At 39.2% G+C, this 14099-nt stretch overlaps 1 protein-coding gene across 2 annotated transcripts; it reads right to left on the bottom strand.

Moving 5' to 3' along the window:
* Positions 1-551: 551 nt before the first annotated feature.
* dync1li2 (dynein, cytoplasmic 1, light intermediate chain 2) lies at positions 552-14007 on the bottom strand. 2 transcript variants are annotated; one of them, XM_061036394.1, is made up of 13 exons: positions 13858-14007; positions 13075-13148; positions 12632-12748; positions 12271-12501; positions 8067-8230; positions 7334-7427; positions 7061-7196; positions 6748-6859; positions 6578-6637; positions 5853-5897; positions 5612-5729; positions 4875-5012; positions 552-4001 (listed from the first exon to the last, which is right to left on the bottom strand). In XM_061036394.1, the coding sequence occupies exons 1-13, from the start codon at positions 13941-13943 to the stop codon at positions 3889-3891; spliced, it is 1488 nt and encodes a 495-aa protein (XP_060892377.1). In that variant the 5' UTR covers positions 13944-14007; the 3' UTR covers positions 552-3888. The 2 variants fall into 2 exon arrangements, with proteins under 2 accessions (XP_060892377.1, XP_060892386.1); XM_061036403.1 differs by having other exon boundaries at positions 552-3996.
* Between the last annotated feature and the right edge of the window lie 92 nt (positions 14008-14099).

Genomic DNA, 14099 nt, shown 5'->3' with positions numbered 1-14099 from the left:
CAAATGTGCAGCAGAATCAACATTGCAAGATGCTTTTCATAGCAATGACCCAGCCAACACAATGTGCAATGATAACAGTGTGGCTTCAAAATGTGGACTTTCAAGTAACAGAATAGAAAGAGGCAGTAAACATGTCATTTAAAAGAAGATTGTCATGGTTAAATGCAAAGACAAAACATGTTCACATTTGAAATTGAAATAATTGGTTAAGACGTATACCTGAAACAGAGAATATTTTACTGAAATTGTGAGAAGTTAAACTAAAACCACAATTCATCATGCTTTTTGTATCTCCTTAAATTTTCACAATTTGATTATTTAGACTGTCATTATGGTTCTCCTCCAGTTTTTAGCAATAAAGTTACTGCAGTTGTTAAATTGCTAAAGCAACAAACTTACATTTGTCAAGTTTTCTTTTAATGCAATGAGCACCCTTGTCGTTTTCCAGTAGTTGTATTGTTTTGAAATTCAGACAGGAGTGGGTTTACACGAAATGTTCCCTTGAGCCAGACTTCTGTTTTCATGCAATGGTAAATAATGTGAAAGTCAGCCAAAGTTTGTATTCTTGGTTTTATTGAAGCCAGGGGTCTGATAAACATTTTCTTTATCTTTGTCGGCATAAGAAGCGAGAATCCACATGGCAGCTTAGAGGCTACAGAATTGTGTTAAAGTCATACAATCAAAATTCTGAATTAAATCAGGACACAAAAAAAATGCAGCCAGCCATGTGCTTACAATGTGTTGATATCCTGAATACAAAAAGAGCTGGAAGCAGAAGCTCATAGTCTCATATAGAAGTAGACTGACAATAGTGGTCGAAGGCAATTCAGATAGGATGTGAAGAGGCAGTTCCTTCCACTAATGATTAAGTACAAAAGTAGCAACATCTGTTGACTGATCAATCTTGGGAGGACCCAATTCTTACAAAGAGCAACTTTGAAACCAAGCGGTATGAGAGCTCGTCATTCCACTCAGCCAAATTATAATTAGAGTGGCCAGGTTTAATGAAGAAATATCAGTGTGGTCAATAAAGTCAGGGGGGACTTTACAAATTATTCTAAAATAGAAAGTGTCTATGGGAAAAAACATATGAAAACAAAACGTGCCAAAGTGGGACGTATGAACAAATAAGGGGACGTTCATACATGGGCAAAAAGGACAATGAATGCTTTATGGTATTTGTTTTATCTACTTTAAGATGTCCAAAACATCCCCAGTGAAGGTCATGTCTAGATGATTGATATCAAATGTACAATATCATAAGCAGAAAGGGGTTATTCCATAGTTAACCACCAGGGGGCACCATCCATAACTCAAGCAGCAAATGCAGATACAAAATTAAGTTTCAAAGTGAAGGTTAACTTCTAGGGTTCAATACTAAGTTTTCTAAAAAGGCAAATCAAAGGAGAAAAACAATGCATTCTGGATCTGATACTGTACCAACAGGGAATTGATACAAGTTTCCAAGGAAAAGTGCTTATTTCAACATGTGTGGGTACAGCCCCTGGCTGTTCTTGAAAAATTGTGCTTCATCCATGTTGCCAACAGACCCTCAGGTGCACATTCCTCCCAGTCACAAATAAAGACAAAAGAAGATCAATAAGAGCTTTGTTTTGATCAAAAGTAAATCCAAAACTGTTGTTTAAATCTTTGACAAAAAAAAAAAATTATAGATGAACCAAAGTGTACACAAATATGGTCTCATGGCTATTCCCTCGCAGTTCAAAAATGAAATAACTTTTTAGACCAGTTTGGTGAAATTGCTTTAACTGCTGCACACAATTACGTATATTTTATCTTTTGACTTGTAAAACCCCAGACATGGCTGAGTGGAGTAAGGCATATCTGCAATTTAAATAGGTCGCAATTCAAAAGAAGAGCTCATTGTTAGAAGTGAAATTTCAAAATTTTGCTCCATGCAAAGTAGGACAAAAAAGGGCCGCTGATTAATCTTATGGATGACTGCCAACTATAAAAGCAGAACATTGTGACTAATATGCATCTTTGGTTCATGGTTTTAATTCACTCCAGTTTCCCTAGCTTGCTATTACTTAATTAGAAAATAGCTGCTTTCTTCACCACTTGCAAATCAATCTGTGAAAGCTACAGATGAGAACGATCCATAGGATTAAGGAGGGCCTTGCATACAGACTTAAGATAATAACAATTAATTTGATTCAATTATGGTGTCATGAAACCATAAATATTACAGATTAGTGATATGGTACAGTATAATAATAAAAAGCTATTACAGAAGACAAATAAGCAACCCCTTAAGGACACACAAATTAATTAGGAGCATTCCTGTGAAGGCAGGGGGCCCAGTGTGACAAACAGTTAGCTGTACATTGAAGGCAAAGGTTGTTGTTTTAAATGGGCACTGAAAGAATAAACTAAACGACCTGACTGGACAAACCTACAGGGATGTGTTTCTACAACTACTTCATGTAGAAACTGGGAATGTTTTAACTGACATGCAAAGTACAGCGGATATGTACAACAAGCAAAACCAAAAGGAGGATAGAGCTGTCGATCACTAAAGGATACAATATCTCAGTTTTGTTCCAACCACAGCGAATTGTTGTGTGTCTTTTGGCTGCAAGACGAGTGGTTTCACCCGCAGTAAGTGTTCGTCTAAGGGACCCAAAAGTTCCAACATGTGGTTTCTTAATTCCTTAATATGAGCAGCCTTTACAGTTTGTATGCAATTAATCTATTGCTCCATTAAACACGATCAACTAGGCCACAGAAATCTTATTTCTGAAAAATAACAAGAGACCACAGGCTTGTTGTACATTAACAAAAATGTAAAACAAAATAAATTATTTGGATGACAAAAAAAAAATGGACAAAATCCTTTAAACCAATGATGCTACAGTGCATTTCCTCTTACGTAGACAAGCACCTCTACTATGACACAAACAGCTAACTGTGCGAGGCACTTAGGAGTTATAGTAGGAAAGATGCTGCCCAACCCCCTCCCCAAATATACACATTTGTAGCAAAAGAAGCAACTCTGTTGCAACCTCTAAGCCTGTCAATTCCCAACTCATTTAGTCAAAGAAGCTAATCAAAGAATTTGGACAGAATTGCATTTTATACAAAATCAAGTTAACCTGAATTTCTTTTTGTATTTATATTTACATAATCCTTCCAGGTGACTAAGGTGGATGATATGCTATGCTATCAGCTATCTGGACTGGTCATATTAGTGTCATGACATCAGTGGCATTTTAACATGTTATGCGATACAGTTGAATGTTTCCTTAAACCGAAAAATGGTGCACAACATAAAATAAAAAGAGGAACTTTGTATAAATACATCAGCATCATATCCAACATTTTTTACATACTACATGTGTTTGCAATTATTTTAATTACTGTTCTCGATGAATATATTTAAAGTTTAAATACCTTTTCAAGCGCAACCAAATTCCTTCCATGAGATAAGCTGACTCAAAGGCCACAGGACCAGGAATATTTCCACTCTTTTAAACCCAACGGGAGAGGGAGTCATATCCCAGAAACTGGGGGACCTGCAGTCCAGCACATCAGGCTGCCTGCCAGGGAGTGTGCACACGTTTCCATTTATCAAAATTCCTCATAAAATAACACTTTCAGTGGAGGAGAGGACAGAAATAAAGCCAAGCCTTCAACACTTATCTCATTAACACCTCCAACTCTCTTGTCTCACTCTATAACATATCACCAGAAGTCCAAAATATCTGATAGCATCTGAAACTCGTTTTGGTAAAACCACCACGTGTGCGGACTGACATAGACGTTGGGAATTTGGTCTTTTTTTTTTTTTCCAGGCTCACATGTATTTGTTTTTGTTTTTTTTCCAGAGTAATAATGCAGTGGACGATGCAGCTGTTTTTGTAGCCTTCACGCTTCGTTCTCTGTCGGCGGTGGTATGTTGTTAGCTGAAACCATGGAGTCTTGTTTGCGAGTCATCCTGTCCAACTCAGCCTGGACGTCAGTCAAACCCGGCTTCTGCCCTTGAGAAAAAAACAGGAGACAAAGCCCAAAAGTAATCTCCTGTAGCTTCTGTGTGTGTAAACTTAAATGACAGCTTTCTATGGCCAGCGGGTGTATGGATGGGGGTTGGATGGTGATGCAGTCCCATGCACAAGGTAGGCAACTTGCTGCCAATGACACACAATCTAATATGACTATCAGACAAAGGGAACATGTACTCATGCATTGTGCATTCAGTTGGGTCACACAAACATGTTACCATTGATTAGAGCAGGAAAAATGTACATGTCAGTGGTCTCAGACAGAGATGAGTTAGGCAATGTTTCCCTCAACTGTTTACTGGGTACATTCATTTCACAAACTGCACAGGACTTTGTTATATTTCAAGATTCACCAAAATGCAAATATAACTGCTGAAGCTTGAAATACATGCAAAAACAGCCAGTGTTATTGAAGTCACAGTTAAATACTGTTATAATTGAAAAAGAGCAGTGAGGTATGAAGTGGAGAGAGAGACATTAGTTCCATGGGAGCACGTATGATTGGTAGTTTGGTGCATACAGGCCTGACACAAGTTTCTCCAGACGTCAGAAGTTCAGTCAAAGAGGACAACCTTTCTTTTTCTCCTGTTTTAACCTTCTCTCTCAGGCTGAAGAGATAAAACTCCAGACAGCAAAATGGTCCACAGCCACTACAACAAAGGCCCTGTTTCTATTCATCTTGTCTTCTTAACTGTGCATGCAGTGCATACTATGTGATGAACCTAAGCTCAGGATTCTACATTCAACAACAAAGCTTTCCAACTTGTATTTTACAAACAGACTAACCTGTAAATAAGAAGAATCAAAGTAATGAGAGATTGGAGGAGAGGGGACTAACTAAAGATGCTGTACCTGTTTTCTTGGCAGACCCTTGAACTCCAGCTCCTACTGCTCCACTCCCCGGGCTCCCTGGGGATCCTGGGGATCCAGTCTTTTTACTCAACAGACTGTTAAAGAAGTTAGCCAGCACTCCCTCATTGGCAGCTCCCGCTACATGGACAAACAAAAAAAAAAAAAGATTTGAAAAAAATAACATAAGTGAAAAATATAGTCTGTGTGTGGGAATCACTATCATTAGTCATTTAAGTCTTGTGGGTCAACTTTTCAGGTTGGAAAATCTGGAATTCCAGATAAATCGGGAATAATCCAATCTCTTTGTTGGTGGCCCCAAGACCTGATTTTCTTTTACACAAAAAATACCTTTTGACTAAATACTGCAATACTGCATAGAAGTTTGCAGACTTTTTAAATGCAGTAAAACCCCACATCTGCTTGTTTTTAGTTGGGAATGCCTAAGCCTCCTACTGTACTTAATGACGGAGAGAAAACCAATATTTCTGCTCAAGCAGTTCAGCATGTGAGCAGAAATTATTACTAACATGATGTATTTTAGGTGTTACCTCCAGGGGGCAGTGTTGTACAAAAAGTAGATTAGATTACTCCAAATGATCAGAGTAAATGAAAAAGGAGTTTCGGCATGGGGTTTGAATTTGGACTGTTAAAGAGAATCCAGAATTAAATGGCTGCATCTATCCATGAAACAAACTACACAAACTAGGAGGCACATGATAACCGATAGCTGCGCATACCTTTCATGTTGGGGTCAGGCTTTTTCACAGCAGCCATCGGTGAGCCGCTGGTCACTGTGGGTTGGCCAGCGCGACCTGCAGGCCTTGGAGACCCTGAGGCTGTCCGTCCTGGAGACTCCTGTAACACAGAAACCAGAGCAACACTGTAGTCACCAGTGAAAGCAGCTTGTTTTAAAAACCATCAGAAACAGGGTGAAGTGAAAAAGAAGATTGGATGTCTGAGGGATGCTTAGACACTTACTGTTGCTCCTCTTGTTGGCGTGGCTGGCTGCTTTGCTAACAAAGACTGTAAAATAAAAGTGAAGGGTTTCATTTAAAGTTGGTTTGCATCTTGAATAATAAACCTAAACATTCAATTAAAATGTACTGGGCATAAATGGATATTTCAAACACAAATGTATCTCCATTTGAAAACCTGCAGCATATCAGAGTTGACACTCCTTTTACAAACTTTGATTTCGATGGTGCAGTCAGTGAAGCAGCTGGTGTTGGGTAAAACGAAACCTCAACACACTAAACTTCTCTAGGCAAATGTTATTGAGTGTTATTTTAGATTTCTTCCTGGTTTAAATGTCCAAAAAATAGGAAGTGAAGGCAGGGGTATTTACCATGTGGAAGTTACAAATGTTCACTAGAGACGCCTTGACTAAAGTGTACGTATTGTTCAGGATCACAACTCAAGTCTTACAAAGACAGGCCCTTTTTATTTTAGCAAAACCTTGTTTTTTTCATTGATAGAAGAAAAAAACATTTAAAATAATATATCCCGCTCACCACAAACAACGGTTAAATATTGTGGGGGAGGGGGGCATTTTATGGTTTTATTTGTATCAATGAAAAAAACAAAAGATTAGACTAAAGGGGTGAGGGGGGGGGTTTATAGCATCTTTAACATCAACACAGGTAATTCTCAGACATTCCAGTCTCTGTGGTGTGGGAGAAACTTTTGGAAAAAAGGACACATACCTGTTGCTTCATCAGGAATACCTGCTCATCCTCTGCGTTTATCTCTTTGTCATGAACAAGCTGTGAAGAAGAGCGGAGAAGACATCATGAGGGTATTTAACGGTGGGCTGTGGTGTTGACCTTACGCCTGATCTTTTTTTTTTTTTTCCCCAGTATTTGCATTACCATACCTTTCTAACTGGAGGCTTTGTGATAAAATCTTCAAATGGATCTTCGGGTCTGACCGTTGTGAAGTTTTCATGCAAAATCCCAATTTTCTTCTCATTATCCCATCCAGACGGACTGAAAAGGGGAAGAGACGATGAAAATAATGTACAGTATTGATTTTGAATACAAGTGAGGCAATGAAAGTTTCTGGTAGGTCACTGATGATAACAACTGGAAGAAAGATTCAAGTGTGACAGTAAAGTTCAGCATATATAGAATATTTAGAGAGCAATAGAAAACCAAAAACGCTATGATTACGTTACGCTATGTACTTACATGAACACTGCATCCTTCTCCACCACTAAGGCAGGTGTTGTGAACTGGAAGTCGTACATTTTATGGACTATATATTTGTAAAGCAGATCCATGTTTTTCTCCTCTTTGACCGATGTATAGATCAAACCAGCTCCGTCTGATTACTTCAGTTAAGACAACAAATGGAGTCATGAAATTGGTCGTCGATTAATAAGACTGTTGGATGCGCTCAATGTTACAAGCACAGTGACCATAGTGATAAAACTACAAACACCGTTTCTATAAAAAGGATACACTGTAAGCAAAATCGCCTGATGTGGGACTGGATCAAATCAAAGTGCTCTTCTCTGTAGTCATGCTCCTTCTCTAGTACGCTGACTGCATCACACTAGGAGAAAAAGATTAAGAGGAGGAAAGAGTTTAATATCTCAAAGACAGAAATAACAGCATGCGGTTTTCATCAGGCATGAACCAGGCATGACTCCTAACACGATCATATCGGTGAGAGCACATTTCTAAAATGTTTCTTCTCTCTTCTGCTCAAATAGAGAGAACAGCAAATCTTCCAAATCTTCTTCCAAAACGTAATACTTTCTCTGACTATAGCTGGTTAAAGACCCCAAAGATATATATATATAAAAAAAGCACATTCACCTTTTTGTATTCATAGCTAGCATGTGAAGCTCTGCTGACAGCTACAGAGTGTGTATTCAGCTTTACTCTTTGCCTCAAGGGTTAACAAGAAACTCTAATGGGAGCTTTGTATTTCAAGATGCAGCATCAAACATTATGATGCAAATGTTTCAGTACAGAACGGACAGACTATATCTGTCATGGTTATCGTCATGGTGAGCCAATAGAGGCTCTGTCAAGTGATCATATCACCAGACTTTTTTGAGGAAATCAGAAAACACAACTTTCTCGGAATAGCTCTGTTAAGAGTGGTAAAACAAATCAAAATATCAGCTGTCTTAATAAGAGTCCATGGCTTCACTCAAAAAAAAAAAGCACTCTAAGAATGATTTACCTTTGAACAAACTATTAGCACTGGAACGCCCAGGTTGTGTGTCAGTGTGTTGTCCCCAAGTGGTAACACAACAGCCTCATCTTCCCCTGCAGTTGGGGGCCGTCTCTGTGGGGACGGTTGGTTGGCATCCTCTGGTTCTGTGTACTCTTGAAACGCCTTCACCACTAGTGAAAAGACAAAGACAGTAAAAGATATAAATTCAGACCGCTGTGAAAATAAAGCTTCTGGTGATTGAGATCAAATGAATTAACTTGGTTTGAACACTTTTATCGGCGTCTTCTCCATTCATAAATGATCCTTCCTTAAAAAAAAACACACAATAAAGGCTAAATAAAGGATTTTGTTACCTTGATTTTCATGCCATTTAGAGTAACTCACAAAAAACTACTCACTTTTTCTAAAAGAAATGACTCAGTCAATTTTCATTGACAATGGATATCCCATTATATTAATTTTAAAAAAATATATTTAAGTGAAGGGCTCATCATTTGTTTTAATTAACCCTTTAAGATATATCCTTGAATCCAATTGAATAACAACAAATAAAACCAGGATATAATAGGATTTATATCAACTATCACATTATGTGCAAAAGGTGCTTATCAGACAAAAACAAATTTGGATCTATAGATGTGCTTTTCTACAAATTGTATAAACACACAAGATATACCAAATTCCTGCAACACAAAATGAAACACAAGAACATTAGCTGAGCAAACATATATTGTAACAGTTCTCTCTTTTTGTAAAGGTAAGGAACCATCTTTAGTTTCTGTAACACAATGATGCAGAACTATGAACATGGTTTGGAGCACAGGCGTAATCATTGTGGAAAACCTCAACTATTTTCATGAGAACGCACCATCGGCCATTTAGGGGGTACTTAAATGGCATTTTAAAACATGCCCTCCTCCACCCACTGACATGCAAAGAAAATTTAAAAACTGAATTGTGCGTAGAACAAGCCATCGCATTCACAGGTCTTGCACAGTCTAATTTCATCTATCATTGAGAGAAATTGTATGAATCATGCCAGTGAAAGGCCGTAAAACATTCCGTCACTTTCCTGTTTTGCTGCTCAAGCTGTCCAGACATTTACAAAGCTGTGATGTGTGGTCGTAGTGTGTGTGTGTGAGTGTGTGTCTGAGGGGGGGTGGCTTATTCAGGAAGCTTTGGCCTACTTCCTCAGGAGCTTCGGGAATGCAGTCAGGGACAGCCCACAAAGCCAGATTGACTAGTCGTTTTGAGCCCCCTTTACTTTCAAACATGGGATTTAGAATATGGGTGAGAACTGGGGTTACAAGCAATCTAAAAGGCAACCTACTTGAATACAGGATTACACAAATCCAGCACATATGCACAAGAAGCTGGAGTATGTACATTTGAGCTTAAGAGCAGGAATTTAAGATGCTGAATTTACAACGTCTAGAAGGAAGATTTGCGAAAATCTCCGGACTCTCTACCCCCCGCTGAAGTTCACATAGGTGGGGGCATTTGAACATAGTTTGACAATTCTTTTAATGACTGCTAAAAGAAGTCAGAATTGAATCTCTTCCAGTACACTTTAGGCTATATGTGGAAACTGCAGGGCTTTGACATGGCACACAACTAGAACATGTTATCAATGAAAACACATGACATAGGCATTTTCTTAAAAAACAACAACTAATTTAACAGATAATATAAGAGCGATATTCTATATATTTCCACTGCATTCTATTTACCAAGGTGCCCTGTCTCCACCACAACACTTTCCAAAGTTTATCTTCAAATACAAAGTGAAAGTTACAAAGACAGACAGACTTTGACCCACTAAGCCCATTTTAACTGCTCCACAAATAAAGGTGAAGTCATAAAGCACACATCATCCAGGAGTGCTCTGCCCTTCTTCAATGAACTACATCTACTGTACTTCAGAACTGAAGCTGAATTGACTTAAGAATAAGAATATGTTTGTTTTATACAAATGTTTTATATTTCATACACTCTTTACCAAAAGGCCTAACCAGGGACATGAGTTGGGACATTATCAATAGCTATAAAGTCTCTGTGCAGCACATAAGTTTCATGTTTTGTATTGGAACTAGCATCATCCCTATTCATAGCCCATTTCATGTAAAGTAAGCAAACTTGGTCTTAACGGTAATTGAGCTGAAACTTTATATCAGTCTTTAACTGATTACTAGTTGATGCTGCTATCACATGGCTAAAACATTTCACTGCCAACAGGTAACTTGTTCCCTTTAAAGGAAACAGATCTACAGTCAAAACTAAATACCAGATGTGTGCCTTCACTCCATTTTCTGCTTGTTGTTCAGAATATTCCATGTCTCATCCTAGAACAGAAGTCACTGGGTGAATTATTTCTTGTTCCAGTGTTTGGTAGGTTGATCCTGTAATTTGACATGAGGACTCCAGAAGCCTGCCTACTTCAGTTACCGCACAGCAGGAGACAGTAAGGACGGCCCACTAACTTTACTCAGACCAACTCAGTTTATGTCCCTTCCTGTTCCTGAAGCTGCTGCTGCTGCTGCTGCTGTTGGAGGGGAGGGAACCATGATGCAATACATCTGCAAGACTCATTGGACAAAAGCCACTCACACAGGCTTCCTATGTGTTTGTCAGCAAGTATCTCTCCCTCACACACACACACTCATTTCTACTAATACCTAATCTGAATAGGTCTCACCAATCTGCTAGTAACATCCCAACTGAAGATGCTTTTTCAGGATGACATGCCTCAGCTAAACTAGAAATCTGTGTCATGTCTGGGGTGGGGTCAAAATGCTTGGCAACAGAGAGAAAGAAGGAGGAACTTGAGAGAAATCCAAAAAACAGATTTAAAGTTAAGCCTCAAATATTGAATCTACTTCTATAACACAGACAGACAAACACTACTATTGCAAACCCTTTATAGTGATACATGCTAGAGCTTCTGCTACTGAGAAAAAAGGTACAATGTACCAAGACTTCTGCACTGATTACATCACCTCCAGCCATGCTAAACTAATACAACTACTTCAACTAAGAAAAAGAAAACAGTAGAACAAGTTGAAAATGTGAATCCTATTAAAGTCATTACACCCAGTCAAAAGTTAGCACAATAGTTTAAACAGTGTGCTTTAGTCATCACTTGGCTATCAGCTTCCCTTTTCTTTTTCACATGTTTGCAAACAGATCACACTGCTTGTTACCACTTGTCACTGTATAAGCATTTTGAATGTTGAGCACAGTTAAAGACAGACCTGTTCTGTCAAATTCATCATTCATGTCAAATGCAATTGACAAATCTGGCATCTATTCAATGCGTCATTTTAGACTTGTTTAGAACCACAGCAGAGAGCAAATTGAGAGCGTACAAGAACATTCTGCAACATCATGCAAGCTGAACTAACTAACATCTCCAAAAGCATCTTTCTAAACACAAAAGAACTGTTCATAAGTGAGAGATGAACTGGTCTAAAATTAACAGGAGAACAACATCTGAGTGCATCACGCTCCACTGATCTGCAGAACTTGCCTCAAGCCAGAACACAGCTGAGAATCAGCTGATTACCACCTTGAAATCACCCCTGACAGTGTTCGATATAGAGCTTGCCTCTTTGATGCAGCGACCATTCTCTACTTTTTCTGGCAGCCAATTATCAAGAAGTCGATAATGCAAGACATCCATAGCTTCCACCCTCGGCAACTTTCCTGAGTGCTGTTTCCTTTCAGCCCACTCTGAGGAACACATGTCAATGTAGGATTTTTTCATGTGTCTCAGCTTTTTGCATGATGAGATAAAATATGACTACACTATAGCAACCCACCACCTTCTAATGATCCTGACCAAGCAGATGCTTAAATTGAACAAAGATCTGTTTGGATTCAAGTTTGTCATCATCATTTACAGCTCTTCGGGAGCAAGCACACATCAGGGAACGCGCTCATTATAAAATTAAGACATTCAAATTTCGTGGCAGTGATTAACAGTATCAATTTATCCTGGATATTTTAGCACTCAAGCGAGTCTTAAATGATGTCTCAAGTTTCCAGCTAGGTGAAGGAGAAAATTAACATTTTGAACAAGCAAAGAGCATCATGATAAAAGCGTCATGATTATTGTCAGCGAACTCATTGTTGAAGATCAGCTGAACTAGTTGTTTTGTTTCAACATTATTCACAATGAAAAAACAGGTATGCAAAGTCAAATATGACTCACTCTTCTGCTCCATTTCTCTCATGTCCTCAGGTGCCATCTTGAGCTTGTCCACATGATCACGTAGCACACTTGCCCACTTCTGCAGTGACTCCATAATGGTCCAGGGCCGTGACATATCCGCAACAAATACAGCAAGACAGTCAGGTAGTGACTGGGGTGACACTGCAAACTTAAGTAGGCCTTTATGGTATAGGTCTCCATCAAGGATCCACACATTACATCGAGTTAGGTCTGCAAAGGAAACACAAAATAATTGTCAAATCAATGAAGGGCAATTTTTTGTTTTAAATTATTGCCGTTGTTGTAGCTGCTGCTGCTGCTGTGAAAAAAAAACAAGACAAGCCACAGCAGGTTAACCCACCATCTCTGTCCTCATCGTGGACATTTAAGTACAGATACTCCAGCCCCCTCCCTTTCTTGTTGTGATCAGCTCCTTGAAGTTTGGCCACAAGTGATGTTTTTCCTGATCCATCTTCACCTGCAAGACATTTTGATAATTACAGGCACAGCTTTGTTTCACTGTTTAAAAACAAATCTCAGTTTTGTTTTCCCGACTAATAAAGGATTTTATGCGTGCGCGATCAAAATTTAACACTACTACCTGCTCCAAAACAGATAAATACTTCACAATCTGTCAAACGAGACACAATGACTACACTCATGTTCTCGTGACTGTCAAAGGGCGCAATGTCTCACACGAATAAGCATTCACCCAGCACAACAGTTTTCTTTACATTTCGTGTTTATTGCGTTTCACACCGCACAGGCATGCATGTTTGAACACAAGACTTGAGCAATACTTACCAAATACCAGGATATTCTTCCCTGATGGCAACTTTGAACTCGATCTAGTTGAAACCTCGCTCAGTATTGAGGTCCTGTAAGAAATAGGAAAGCACATAAAAGACGACAGGCTGTTATATTGTCAGTCAAGTGGCAGCTCCTTATCTTAAAAAAAAAAAAGACAAGTTAATGCTCAAATAAGATTCTGGTGGTTAAGTGATATTCAGCTTTATTCTAGATATATTGTAGATAAGATTACTCCCCCCGGATGTGCCCACAACAACACATGAAAAGCAGGAAATGATAAGTCATATCTGCTTACCGGTATTCATGACGACTTGAGGGTCTAAATGTGTAATGCCTGACATACTGAGTCCTATCCTAATAATACTTTCTGCTCAAAGCCAACATTATTTCCCTGCATACTTCGGTCATTTGGTTACAGTATTATCCTGTTATGGTCTCTGTTAGCTTGTTGTGTCTTTTTTTAAGGTGTTGTCTAGACATGACATAACAATGCTCCTGACAATACAACTGCATCACTCACTCACTAGAACAACAAAAACCTTTGTCATTGGTGAAGCACTGTTATGAACAACACAAACAAGCAGCAATGTCAGTAAATGAGCCCTGGTGTTGGCTGAGCCGCTAACACAAGTAGCTTCAGTCAGAGTTAACACTGCAGCTAGCCGGGGCCGGTGTCTGATTGTTTCCAACCCCGCAGTGACAAAGCAGAAGCGTTTGAGCTTTTACAAGAAAGTGCAGCGACGCGCACGAAGTTGTTCAAATAAACGCAGGACTTGCCAAAGGTTTTGTCCTTCTTCCTCCTCGGTGTTATTGTCGCCTGCCCCGGCTGCGCCCGGGAGCTGTTTCTCCAGAACGGGAGCCATCTTCTCTTTCTACAACCACAAAGGCGAAGGCCCTGCTTCTTCTCCCACTAAGCACCGCCTTCAACCCGAGCAGCCCGAGGGTGCGTTACATTCGTCGACTCCTACGTCCTGCCGGGGTCCCTGAACGCATCACTGCACGTCAGACGAATGACAAAG

The sequence above is a fragment of the Labrus mixtus genome, chromosome 1, assembly GCF_963584025.1.
Source record: "Labrus mixtus chromosome 1, fLabMix1.1, whole genome shotgun sequence".
In the NCBI taxonomy this organism is placed as follows: domain Eukaryota; kingdom Metazoa; phylum Chordata; class Actinopteri; order Labriformes; family Labridae; genus Labrus; species Labrus mixtus.
Note: the sequence above shows the minus strand (reverse complement) of the source record. Positions and strands in the feature narration are given on the sequence as shown.

What these genes read in the sequence shown, in the direction of transcription:
- dync1li2 (XM_061036394.1), bottom strand. Translation starts at nt 13,943, where the DNA reads ATGGCTCCCGTTCTGGAGAAACAGCTCCCGGGCGCAGCCGGGGCAGGC. An exon ending in CAGGCGATTTTGCTTACAGT is followed by an intron (nt 7,197 to 7,333) that starts GTATCCTTTTTA and finishes TGAAGTAATCAG; the next exon opens with ACGGAGCTGGTTTGATCTAT. An exon ending in AGGGTCTGCCAAGAAAACAG is followed by an intron (nt 4,002 to 4,874) that starts GTACAGCATCTT and finishes TTTTTTCTCAAG; the next exon opens with GGCAGAAGCCGGGTTTGACT.